General features: G+C 35.5%; 1 protein-coding gene across 1 annotated transcript; it reads right to left on the bottom strand.

Annotated features, from left to right (window-relative positions):
• Window positions 1–273: 273 nt before the first annotated feature.
• On the bottom strand, window positions 274–2431 carry LOC131165323 (probable mannitol dehydrogenase). The gene is made up of 5 exons (XM_058123001.1): window positions 2207–2431; window positions 1684–1797; window positions 1091–1604; window positions 837–990; window positions 274–727 (listed from the first exon to the last, which is right to left on the bottom strand). The coding sequence occupies exons 1-5, from the start codon at window positions 2308–2310 to the stop codon at window positions 525–527; spliced, it is 1089 nt and encodes a 362-aa protein (XP_057978984.1). The 5' UTR covers window positions 2311–2431; the 3' UTR covers window positions 274–524.
• Between the last annotated feature and the right edge of the window lie 11157 nt (window positions 2432–13588).

Here is a 13588-nt window from a genome sequence, read left to right on the forward strand (position 1 = left end):
CCCAAATCTATCCGAATTAAAAGAAGAGAAAACAGTTACTCAATCATTTGGACCAATCAAACATTGTTAGGCACTTAGATGACATCTCTCTGCTGGAGTTTTCTCTCTGAGGCTGTTTTTCTTTTGGGATATGGCACTTAGATGACATCTCTCTGCTGGAGTTTTCTTTCCGTGGCTGTTTTTCTTTTGGGATGTTTCCTTGAAGCTTTCATTTAGAAGAACAAAAATGATTTCATTTTGCTTATCAAGGGAAAAATTTTGAGAGTAAATGAATATCATCAATCACCCACGACCATACCCTCTCTTGTCGAGGCATATATTTATTCGAATATCAAAAATCATACAAGGTTGAACAATAAGAAATCACAAACCCCTACAGACAACACCCAAAAGAGAAAAGGACCTCCAAAACCATGGAGGAATAAAAAGAGAAAAAGAAAACAGCAAAGATATAAAACACAAACTCACCCAGAAAACCAAAACAACCAAGATATATATTGCACGCAAGCCAATCTTGACTTAAACTAGGCAGCAGCTAATGTGTTTCCAATGTCGATGACGAAGCGATATCTAACATCAGCTTTCTCGAGACGCTCCATGGCCGTGTTCACGTAGTCCATTGGAATGACCTCGATATCAGCTGTTATGTTGTGTTTTGCAGCAAAATCAATCATCTCTTGCGTCTCCTTCATCCCCCCAATGCCACTCCCAGCAACCAATCTCCTCCCTGTCATCCCACAAACCATGTCAGGAATAAATATTGGCCTAATTCGAGCTCAAGGTTGGCCCAAATTTAAGCAAGAAGTCAATTTGTAGTATGAAATTCATATGCCTACCTGAAAGCAGAGGAAATACGGGTAGCTCAAGCGGTCCGTTTGGTACCCCAACCAAGACAAGCTTTCCATGGGGCTTCAATAGGCCAAGCAATGGTAAGATTGGATGAACGGCACAGACCGTGTCGATGATACCGTCTAGTGTGCCCATGGCAGCCTGCACAAAAGCCAAATCAGAACAAAAAAAAAAAAAACAATGCAAACCCAATAACCTACGTTTCCCTAAAATCGTATAAACATGTTTGAAAGGGAATTACATTCATCTGATCTTGGTCAGTACTGGTGAGGAACCCGTCGGCACCAAGTTGTTCTAAAGCATCCTTCTTCTTTCTAGGATTGGTACTAATCACTGTAACTCTAGCCCCAAAGGCCTTTGCAAACTTCACAGCAACATGTCCTACGCCACCAAGGCCAACCACGCCCACATGCTTGCCGGGCTCGGTAAGGCCGAAGTATTTGAATGGGCTGTGCACCGTGATCCCGGCACATAGGAGAGGAGCAGCACCATTGAGAGGCAGGTTATCGGGAATTCGAATCACGTAGCGCTCGTCGGCCACCATCATGTTGGAATAGCCGCCGTACGTGGTGGTTCCGTCGTAGTAAGTGACACCATAGGTTAGTATCATTTTGGAGCAGTAATTCTCAAGGTCATTATTGCAGCTGTCACAGGAGTGGCAAGCCCCGACCATGCACCCCACGCCTACTCTGTCTCCCACTTTAAACTTTTGAACCTTGCTCCCCACCTCTGTCACTACTCCCACAATCTCATGCCTGCAATACAGAGCAATAAAATTTAACCTACTGAGAGAGAGGTAGAGAGAGGGAGAGAGGATTTGGAGAGGGCAATTACCCGGGAAGAAGAGGGTACTTGGAATTCCTCCTCTCATTCTTAACTTTGTTCAGATCAGAATGACAGATTCCACAGAACAAAATCTTAAATTTCACATCCTTTTCGCCTGTTGCTCTGCACCAACCAGCATTAATCAAACTTCATGTACAGTGTAATTTACCCAAATTTGAATTCACTTTTAATCACTGTTCATCATTACATTGATTGAATTCTTCTGTAAATGAAAGACAGACCCAAAAATAGTCATCTGATCTGTTGCTTAAAGATCTTCATTCAAAAAATCAGAAAACACAACCAGACAAGCGCTCGAAGGGGTCTTTACTTGTTCATTCGCACAAAATTTATGGAGAAACAGTTCAAACCAGAGTAATTCCTCAAGGGTCAGATCAAACACCATCACAATCCCAATAGCAGAAAAGAAACTTCAGAAAAAAAAAATCAAGGAAAAAAAAGAGGCGGAATTGATGATGAAGATTGAAGATTGAAGATTGAAGATTGAAGATTGGAGAAGAGAATTAGATACCTCCTGGAGAAATTGAAGGGAGAAAGAATTCCAGTTTCGTCTCTGGCAGCCCAGCCAAAGGCCTTCTGCGGGTGTTCATGCTCTGGTGAAGATGATTTAGCCATTGATTCTCCTGAACTTCTTGCAGTGTATGCTTCAGCGACGAGTTGTCTATACAGGTTTGGGGCAGGGGTGCGTGGGCTTCGGTGAGTTCTGAGTGGGTGACAAGAGTGGTCTATATAGGTTTGGGCCAGGGGTGAGTGGGCTTCAGTGAGTTTAAAGAGCGCTGACGAACTCGCTTAGGTAACTCTGCTAAGGAGTGACGTAAGCACGGCATGCTGGCGTCATCGACGACGTCATCAGTGACCTAGGCCAAACGTGAAATCCTTCCATGAGATGAAGGGAATGGGAAGTAAATCGAGATAAATATAAACATGGGAAAAGCTTCCCCTACACGGAGTTTTTTCCTGATTTATTCTTTTAAAAATATATATATATATATATATATATATATATATATATATATTAAATAATATTCTATTCTATTTTACTACTTCAAGTAATGAGATTTGTCACATATCACATTCAAGATAAAAATAGGCAAATCTCGCTACTTAAAATAAAAATATTTGATTACCGTGCGTCTAAATCAGACTTGACAAAATAAATAAAAATTTGTTAATTCGACTCACATTCGACCCGTTTTAATCGACTCATAATTAACTGCTTGTTAAATGAGTGGAATATGGTTTTCAATTTTCATATTCGCCTCCTTAACGAGTTGGGTCGATTTTATCCGGCGAATATCCACCAAACCACTTAAAAACCCATTACTAATTAACCCAGCCCAAGTGAAGTACCCATAGCCCACTGCTCAAGTATGGAAAGCCCAGTGTGCCAGCAATGCCGCACGACCCATTATTTATGCTAGGTTTTCACAGTGGGAGTCTCACTCCAAGGCCAGCCCTATTCGATTTGAGTCCTAGCCCTAATGCCCTATTTAATTTGACATTTGATCCAAAAGAGAGCCAGCACGAGAGAGTCGAGAGACCATTCTTCTTTGACCCTTCGAAGCCCTCTGCCCTTCGACCCTTTGCGAGTCCATCTTCTATCCTTCGAACCAGCAAGTGCTTCATGAGTTCATCTTCAACACTTCAAACCAGCAGAAGCCTTTCACGAGTTCATTAGGAGCTTCATGAGTTCGTCATCAACCCTTCGAACTAGAAAGAGCTTCATGAGTTGGTATTCCACACTGCGAACCATCAGAAGCCCTTCGCGAGTTCGTCAGGAGCTTTGTGAGTTCGTCGTGGACATGACAAACTAGAAGGTGCTCTTCGTAAGCTCGTCTTCGAGCCTTCATGAGTTCATCTGCTTCAAAAATCGAATTTGTGAGTCTTTTTCTTCTTCTTCTTCTTCTTCTTCTATAGATCTGCTTCTTCTGTTTCTCTATTATTGCATATTAGGACATTACATATTTCTACAAAATTTTTTGCTTCTACACTAACAAGAAGGTAGGGCAATGAAAAATAATTCCTTCGCTAGCCTTTATAATTCATAAATTTCATCTTCTATTCCTGTTGGATGTTTTGGTGATACATGACATGGCTTTAACAGTTTAACCAAGTGCAGAACTGTCCATGGTTGTAATCTATGCTAAATCAGCTTGTTGTATTAAATTGGGTATCTTGGAAGGGAGAATGGGTTCTCTTTAGGCTTCAAGTTAATTGTAGGAGATAATATGGAGAGGCTTGCTGTATCTTGCTCTCTCTCGCCCACATTCTCTTTGTTAAGATAAATCCTGCAGAAGAACATGACCAAGAATAGAGATGGTCAGTTTGGCCAAAAAAATGAACAGACTGAACTAATGAAAAGACCATTTTATGATCAATAATTATTGTACAAAGTCTGTATTTTCCCACACCACTCCTACATAAATTTTTTAAGCTAGATTAATCTACATCATAAGATAGACCAGTTGACAAAGATAATTCAATCCATCATGAGAAAGAATACCAACCACTTTCTCAAATGCAAAGATGAAAAAGAAAATATACATTTTACTTTGGAGTAAAGGGTAAGTAAAGCTATGCATGTGGTTCCAAGCCACACCAGTGTACATGCCATGAATGAATTCCAAAAGAGAACATATGCCAAACAGATAAGACATTATCAATGTCCATGACCATGCGGTATAATTGCATTTTTTTCCACCTATTGAGTTGGGTTGCTGCAGAAGGATTAGATGCACTACAAGGCTGCAAATTGTTAGCACCAGTAAGACTGTTGATGTATATGTATGTCTGTATCTGTATGTAGTACATGTACAAATTCTTTATGGTATATATATGTATATGTATGTCTGTATCTGTATGTAGTACATGTACATGGTCTCTTTCAGAGTTTCAGGATACTTCTAAAGACTACGGAATCTAATTCTAAAGTTATATCAGTATTGAAATTTCTTCTCATTCTTATGTATAAGATTTTTTTGAAAGAACCAAGAACTATATTAAATATTAATTAGTCCATGACTCCATGGCAATGGTATGAGGTGATGGTTGGATTATGGTCGTTTTCTGTTTTCTGTTCTTTCTTTATATGCATAATGACAACTTTTTGACTTGGTCAGTCAAATTTCAATATAAATATTGTGGTCGTTTGACTCATTTCATTATATTCAAATATAAAATGAAAATATTTAATCCCATTTTTCAATTTTTTGTTGTGCATTATAAGGATTAGGAGAAAAAAATGTCTCAGTCAATAGCGAATTCAATTGATCAAAATGATGAAATAGTTGTGTTTAAAGAAACTCACATGCTTTAAGAACAGTTGTAATGTTTAGATTTTAGAGACTCACACAAGTCGCACGCTTTGAGTTTTTATTTTGAGTTGGATTGAGACTAATTTATTATGTTTTATTGCTTATAATTTTACTTGCATGATTTAGGAGTTGTTGATTAATATAAACGGTTGAATGATTGATGCAATTACTAAAAAAGTTAATACACAAACTAATCGCAAGTTATCGTATACAACTTAATATATTATAACACAAAATAAATTATTAATAAAATTATATTTGAGAATGACGGATTATCCGCTCATCCGCCATGAATTATCCGACCCGAAACCACTTAATCCGTTACTTAAACTAGTTGAATATGGATTATGATTTTTGCACCCGATAATCTGCCTTATCCACTACGGATTATCCAACCCGATTCGCTTTGCCAGGTCTAGTCTAGACCAGATTGGGGCTGCCATTTAAATCTCGCTATTTCGTGTAGCGAGATTTTCTATGCATAAGGAATTTTTGGTTTTACCCTTATTTATGTATTTATTTATTATAATAATGATTAATTAAATTATTGAAGGGAAGAATCATTTATTAATTTAAATTCTCACATAGAATAAATTACATTTTGTAATTTAGTTAAAAATATTATTTTTATCATAATTTAATATGACAATCATGCATTATAAATATACACTAATTATATTTAATTAAATAGGAAAATCTTCTATTATTTTATTAAGTAGGAAATATTTAAATATTAATTTAAAATAATTATTTTTGAAATTGTTAATCAATTAGAGAGACTAATTAATTGATAACAGCAAAATGAGTTTTGGCCCTATTTAGAAAATGAAAAATGGGGAAAAAAAAAGTAAAAGAAATATAAGAGAATTTAATTTTTAATATTTCATATCAAGAAAATTGAGGAAAAAAAAAAGTATAGTAAAACAATGCATAAAAATATACTTTTAGAAATGTTCAAAATTTGAGTTTTCTGAATTATTAATCGTATAAAATAAGTTATCATTTTTTAATCATATATGATGTAAAAAAAAAAAAAAAAACATACTTTTTCTTAAATTTTTTTTTTTCCAGTGATTTCCTTTTCATTTTTAATACAAAATCTTTCATTGAAATGAATCTTAAAACATACCCTTGTACTGGAGATCAACGAACTCAATCTGAAAAAGAAAAACCCGATTCCACAGTAAATGACAATTTCTTGGGCTGATTTGATAGTCAAATAGGCACCAGAGAGCCTTTTGAAATTCTCCTTGAGCAACCTCCTGGGGAGGGAATCTTCTTGCAAGCCATTTCACCACCTTTTTCCACACAAAAAAAAAAAACCCCACCAAGAAATGAATCCCAATACACACCGATTCGCATTACGGAATAGGTCTACCAAGTTCCCCAAAATAATAAAACAAAAATAGTAGAGTCAATACAGACACCGATCAGAACATAAATCAGAACCACCAAACCCTCCCAACACAATGAAAAAACAAAGATCGAAGCTCGAGAGAAATCAGCAGCTAAAGAAATGAAATTACCAGCAAAAGAGAGAGAGTGGGAAGTGATGTAGAGGCCTTCAGGGAGAGATTGAGAAATGAGATTGAATTCAAGAATGGAAAAGAAGTGCTTGTCTGTTGCCCTATTTACAAATGGGCTTTGTTAGTGTTACGAGGAGAGTACCTATCCCAAACCTCTTTGGCAGAGTTCAATCTATGACCATGGTCGCGGCCTCGACAAGCCGCTCTTTGTTCTTCGAATATGCCCAAAAGGTTTCAGCATTATGTCTAAATTCAAGTTCTATTGAATCACTTTAATCTCGTACGTCATGGAAATGGCTTCCAGTCCTCAAACTGTAGAAGAGATCTTCAAGGATTACAGTAGTAGACGAGCTGGTCTTGTTCATGCCTTAACCTATGATGTTTGTAAAAACCCTAAAAAGAGATATAAAAGATTAGAGGATTGATTTCCAAAAAAAAAAAAATAATAATAATAATAATAATAATAATTAATTAATCAGATTTAAAAGAAAAAGAAAAAGAAAAAAAATTAATTAATTAAAATTTATTTTTATTTTATTTATAAAATATATTATTAATATTAATTAAATTTTATTATTATTATTATTATTATTATTATTATTATTATTATATATATATATATATATATATATATATATATATAAGAAGCTTCAGGTGGATTCTAAATTGAATTCACGCGCCCCCCCTAGATTATCTTCTTCTTCTTCATTTTTATTTCTTTTCTTTTGTTTTCTCTTCTGCAACTCTCTGAACTCTCTCTCTCTCCTCACGTTCTCTTTCCCTCTCTCCTCAATTTCGTGATGGACTTTCGCCCGATCGAAAATTCAAAAATACCATTGGACTCCATTCGCCGCTGCTGTCATTTCTACCGGAGCGGATCGATGGTAGGAGCGGCGTAAGCATATTCCCCAGGGTAAGCTATTTTCACCTTTTTCTTTAATTTCTTGCAAAATATAAGCCCAATTGACAAACGGACACCACCACGAGAATTTAGGGATGATTCTCTACAAGTCTAGTGGGACGGAATTCTTGTGGGGGTGTCGGGCCAAAACCTCAAATTTGGGATGCGGCGATTATTAAGGGGCTTATTTTTAATTAATTAGCATTAATTTAGAAATTCTAAAATATTAAGCATCTAAGACTGAAGTAGGATTTCTGGAATTTAGGGCCCGGGTGAGCGCCGCGGGTGTAATTTTGGGACCCGCAGGCAAAATTTGGAAAATTAAGTAGGGATGTTAAATAATAGTTTAAATGTTGATTTGAGGTATATAGAGCCTAAGGAAGGCTAGATAAGTATTATTTTGAAGAAATAGATTAATTAATCTGGGGAAAACTATAAATTGCAGGAATTAAATTTCGGGCGCCAAGGGCGTGAAATTTTGGGTCCTAAGGAATTTCTTAATAGTCAGGTAAGGGAATAAACTAAAGTAGTAATTTTTCATACAAATTATTATTGATTATGAGTAAATTTATTTTCAGAAAAGCATATGTTATATTGTGTATTACGAATAAAATGTACGATTGGGAAAATACTGTTATGATGATTAAAATGTATATGTATGTATGAGATGTAAGTAATTCACGATTTTAGAATATGAAGTATGACTTTTAACAGCATATGTGTGGCATGAATATTATTTTATGTGAAATGTATTATGATGTGAAAGATTTTACGAACAAAGCATGATTTCAAGTATTATGAAAATATGAGTTATGTTATGATGGTTTTGACGATTATGTGATAAAAAATGTATTTTCAGAATATATATACATAAAACAATTTTGGCGCGAGGCCATGTATTTATGTTATCGGCACGAGGCCGTATTTATGTTATCGGCACGACGCCGTATTTATGTTATTGGCGCGAGGCCATGTATTTATGTTTTCGGCACGAGACCGTAATTACTATATTTTTGGCACGAGGCCGTAATGATTTTATAGATACGATCATGTATTATATGTTATCACCACCAGGATATTAGTTTAGTTTAGTTCAGTTCAGGGGCTCGGTACCGTAGCTATATGTGTAGATCAGATATTTACGTCAGATTAGTGCTAACATTCCCACGAGGGGATAGGAGATGGATAGTCAATGTGGCTTTTAGTAGAGTGTGGACATCCACCTGGTAGTCCGGACCAGGGTGAGGCGGGCTCATCGTACTTACAGACATATTTGATTTGGCAGTGGTCGGCCAGCCATTGTCAGGTCCCGCCTTCGGGCTGCACAACCCGTCATGGGGGGTAATACATGACACCAGCTAACTAGTCATCTTGGATTTGTTTTCAGTATTACAGTTATAACAGATGATTTTATGTATGTTATGACTTATTAACATATGTGAAAATATATGCTTACCCAGTACGATATGATGATGTTTATAGAATTATGAAATGTACTGTATACGTATAAATGCATTAAATATTCATGTTGCCACACAACTGTATTTAGTTTATTTTCCCTTACTGAGAATTGTCTCACCCCCAAACTTAATTAATTTTTCAGGAGTCCCTGAGAGACCGGCGGGTCAGGGCCGCCGTTGAGCTAATGAGATTACCTTGTGAGAAGGGTAATATTTTGTAATAGGGTCAGAGTTATTTTGTGTTTGACCCTAGAGATATTTTGATGTATGTGAGGATGTATAGAATGCTCTGGTATTATGTTTTATGATTGGATGTTTGAGATTTTATGTTTACTGCTGCTAGGTTTTTCGCTGTGTTTTACAGGTGTCCCCGCTACCCATGGGTTCGGGTTGACCAATTTATTTATTATGTGATATTTTATGTTAAGAAATTGAGGGACGTTACAATGTTGATGATTGTTATGGCCTCTGTGATCCAGATAAGGAGAATCTGTGTCTGTATGTACAACCAAATGAAACTTGGGAAGTTACTTTTTCAGCAGAGGAAGTTCCACTTCCTGAACCCGTGTCTGTTTAGGGATGGGGTTAGTAAGTCTCAGTTCAACCAGGTTTTGAACATTGAGTTGAATCAAATTATAGAGGTGTTTGTGCCTATCCAAGTCCTTTTTTTACACTGGTTACCCACGCTATTTCCTTGGATTAATTTGAAATAGATATGTGATCATAAATTTTTTTAACAATGTTTCATATGTGTAGGCATGTTGGCTGACAAAGATAGCCTTTTGGTTTGAAATTTGACTTCGTTTGGTACATGCTTGAGCATGCATGTTGAGTTTAGTGTTTTTTTTTGGGGGGGGGGGGGTGGGGAAGGGAGATATAGGGTTCAAATTTCAAGAACAAAGTTCAGCCCTCTAATTATTGTCAACCTTCATATATGCAGTTGCACTAATATGCTATGCTCATTTGGCAACAAGTTTCATTCACAATTCATGAAGTTTGACGTCATCTTCTTTTTTCTTTTGTGGTAAGTATGCAGTTCTTGACCTACTTTGTAACCATGAATTGTTTTCACATAAATCATTGTATATGTCCAATGAGTTAGTGTATATTTATAATGTATGACTGTTATATTGAGTTCTTTAGTTGTTGTTGACCCAATATATTCTATAATATGAATAATAGTAATTGGAGTATTGGAACTCAAAATTTGATATACATTTAGCGTAGTGTGGGTGTCCAGTATGTTTATAACGTTACATTCACCAGTTTCATACACATCCAACATATCAAATTACTATAAAAATTTCAGCAGAGTCCCCTTTAAAAATTGAGCATATCTATTCATGCCCCTATTCAAAGAAAATATTTATCCAACACAATTGATACTAGTATGTTCACAACGTTACATTCACCACTTTCATACACATCCAATGTATCAAATTACTATAAAAAAATTTGGCATAGCCCTTTAAAAATTGAGCATATCCATCCATGCATTTGTTTAAAGAAAAAATTTATCCAACACAATTGATACCAGTATGTTCGCAACGTTACATTCACCAGTTTCATACACATCCAATATATCAAATTGCTATTAAAATTTCAGCAGAGTTCCCTTTAAAAATTGAGCATATCCATCCATGCACCTGTTCAAAGAAAACATTTATCCAACACAATTGATACTAGTATGTTCACAATGTTACATTCACCAGACCCATACACATTCAACATATCAAATTACTATAAAAATTTTGGTAGAGTCCCCTTTAAAAATTGAGCATATCCATCCATGCACCTGTTCAAAGAAAACATTTATCCAACACAATTGATACCAGTATGTTCACAACGTTACATTCACTAATTTTATACACATCCAACATATCAAATTACTACAAAAATTTCGGTAGAGTCCCCTTTAAAAATTGAGCATATCCATCCATGCACGTGTTCAAAGAAAATATTTATCCAACACAATTGATACCAGTATATTTACAACGTTACATTCACTAGTTTTATACACATCCAACCTATCAAATTACTATAAAAATTTTGGTAGAGTCCTCTTTAAAAATTGAGCATATCCATCCATGCACATGTTCAAAGAAAACATTTATCCAACACAATTCATAACCAAATTTCATTCACATATACATCCTATGGAAAATGAATAAATATTTCTAATTATAGATACATAATATAACGATGCTCTTTACAATTGAAAAAAGAAAAAAATATAATAGATGCTTGCCACTTTATGAACTATACAAATGAAATAATGAACAAATACATGATGTACAAATGAAAGAATGAACATTGTCGCGACGTCCCGGGAGCGCGTGTGGCCCGGGCGGCGAAATTAAAAATCAATTTAATATTTTCATGGAAAAACATGGATATCGGAGTCGCCACTAACCTTTAGTGCGGTTAGAACACATGATTACTACCCCGTTAGGGGTAGAATCGGTCTACATTACCAGAGTTGGGGCCGGGAGTTCGGTTACACGAGGGGAATGTACGAGCACCCCCTACGCGCCCGTTCTTACGAACGGTACCTAATTAATTTGAAATTATCCCTAAGTTAATCTAATAATTATTTAAATTACTCTTTTTTATGAATTTATAAATACATGTAAAAAATAAATAAATAAATAAATATATATATATATACATGTATATATTCCCTCAGAGCTTAGGGTACGTGATGCCCGAAGGCTCATACCCCCGCAATAAAATCATAGGGATTAAAAATCAAGAAAATATTTTATGAAAATAACTCCCACATTTATTTCAAAATTTTATAGGATTTTATAAATACTTTGTGATATTTCCAAAGTTTCTGGGAGGTTTTGATGTGTGAAAATAGGATAATAAACTAAAATACTAAATATAAATATATGGCATGAACAAAAATACTACACTACCACAATACACATAATAATAGTGAGAATATTAGGAATGCCAAAACAAGTAATAAAGTACCGTAATACTATATATGTTATGATACTAAAGATACTATAATAAATCTCACCACATGTAAACATAATAGAAATACTCTAATACTATCACTATATACATTAAAATACTAAAAACACCATATATGCTAAGATCCTAACAATTCTAAAAATACCATGAACAATATGAATGAATCAAAACCCTAATATATATACGTAATTAACATAGCAATAGGGAAAAATTCAAGATATACGGCATTAATGCAACAATACTAATAATCCAAAATATACCATATTAACACCATAAAAATATTACGATTTAAACTAAAAATAAATATTACAATTGAAATCTTACCTTGGCAATAAAAAGAAAAATCCTACAAGAATGAGAACAAACAAATTAATATTTATAAATATGGACATTAATTATTAAAAACCTTGAAACAATAAATATAAGTAAATGTTAATTAACAAACAAAATTTAATCTTTACAAAAAATGTGTGTGTGTATATACCTGCTGTGTGTGTTAAAAGTTCCTGTAAAGGTGTGTGCTTTAATGTGTGTAAAAGAGTGTGTTAAATACATGTGTTTAGGTGTGTGTTTTAATGTGTGTAAAAGTGTGTGTGCGGGTAGGTGTGGGTGTGTTTATTGGCATGGAGTAGCAGGGAGGCCAGCTGCTATGGTGGTTGCTGGCCGCAGACTTCAACTGGAGCAGAGGATATTGCAGAGGACTGGCCGTGGGGGCTGACTGTTGCCGGAGTTTGGTTTATTGAGCGGGGAAGATGCCGGAGACGACAACCGGCGTAGGGTCACCAGAAACTATGGCAGTGGGCGTCGTCGGAGTGTTATGGTGACTTGGAAGCTGTAGTTGGGCCGTGGAGGATTTGGTGAACGAGCAGTGGCCGAATGGAGATATGGGAGACTTGAGTTGCTGCTGCCGCTTGGTGTCGGGCTGACAGAGTTGTGGTCGTAGGAGGACGACGATGGCGACGGCGTGGGTACGATGGCGGCGTTCGCGGCTTGCGGAGACGATGGTCGTGGAGATATTATCAGGATAGATGCTGGGGCTGTGGTCTGGTATGGAAGCTGCGGATGAGTTGGTTGATGGAGGAGATGGTGACTGGAGTAGAGGTGCTCGGGTCTCTGGTTCTGGGAAGCAGAGAGGGAGAGTTACAGGGAGATAAGGGAGCAACCGAGAGAATGGAGCAGAGAAGAGAGGGGGGCTGAGATGCAGCGGCTGTTGCCGCTTGGACAGAAATCCGGCCAGAAAAAGATTAGGCTTTTTTTTTTTTGTTTCGTTTGGCTCCCCCCCCCCCCGCCCCCCCCCCGCTGGCTTGGCTGTGCGCCCCCCCTTCTTATAAAAATAATTTTGAAAAAAACCCTAAAAACATTTCCTTTTTTGGTTTATGGTATTTTTTTTTTTGGAAAGAATATATACTACTATTATAGAAATAAGGAAATAATAATAATAATAATAGTAATAACAAAGATAAATAAATAAATAAAATAATAATAATAATAGTAAAAAATAAAGGTAAAAATACTAATAATAATAATAATTAAAAATAATGTCAATAATAATGAAAATAATAAATAATAATAATAATAATAAACAGTATAAATAAAATAAAAGTAATAATAATAATACTAAAGAAAAATAAAAATAAAAATAAAAATAATAATAATAATAATAATAATAATAATAATAATAATAAATAAGATAATAGTAATAATAGTAAT

This window comes from Malania oleifera, chromosome 1 (assembly GCF_029873635.1).
Source record: "Malania oleifera isolate guangnan ecotype guangnan chromosome 1, ASM2987363v1, whole genome shotgun sequence".
Classification (NCBI taxonomy): domain Eukaryota; kingdom Viridiplantae; phylum Streptophyta; class Magnoliopsida; order Santalales; family Ximeniaceae; genus Malania; species Malania oleifera.

Excerpts from the sequence above, each read along its gene's own strand:
- LOC131165323 (XM_058123001.1), bottom strand. The coding sequence starts at position 2,310 with ATGGCTAAATCATCTTCACCAGAGCATGAACACCCGCAGAAGGCCTTT. Across the intron at positions 1,798-2,206 it reads CCCTTCAATTTCTCCAGGAG|AGCAACAGGCGAAAAGGATG; the intron begins GTATCTAATTCT and ends TGGTTGGTGCAG. Across the intron at positions 728-836 it reads CGTATTTCCTCTGCTTTCAG|GGAGGAGATTGGTTGCTGGG; the intron begins GTAGGCATATGA and ends GTGGGATGACAG.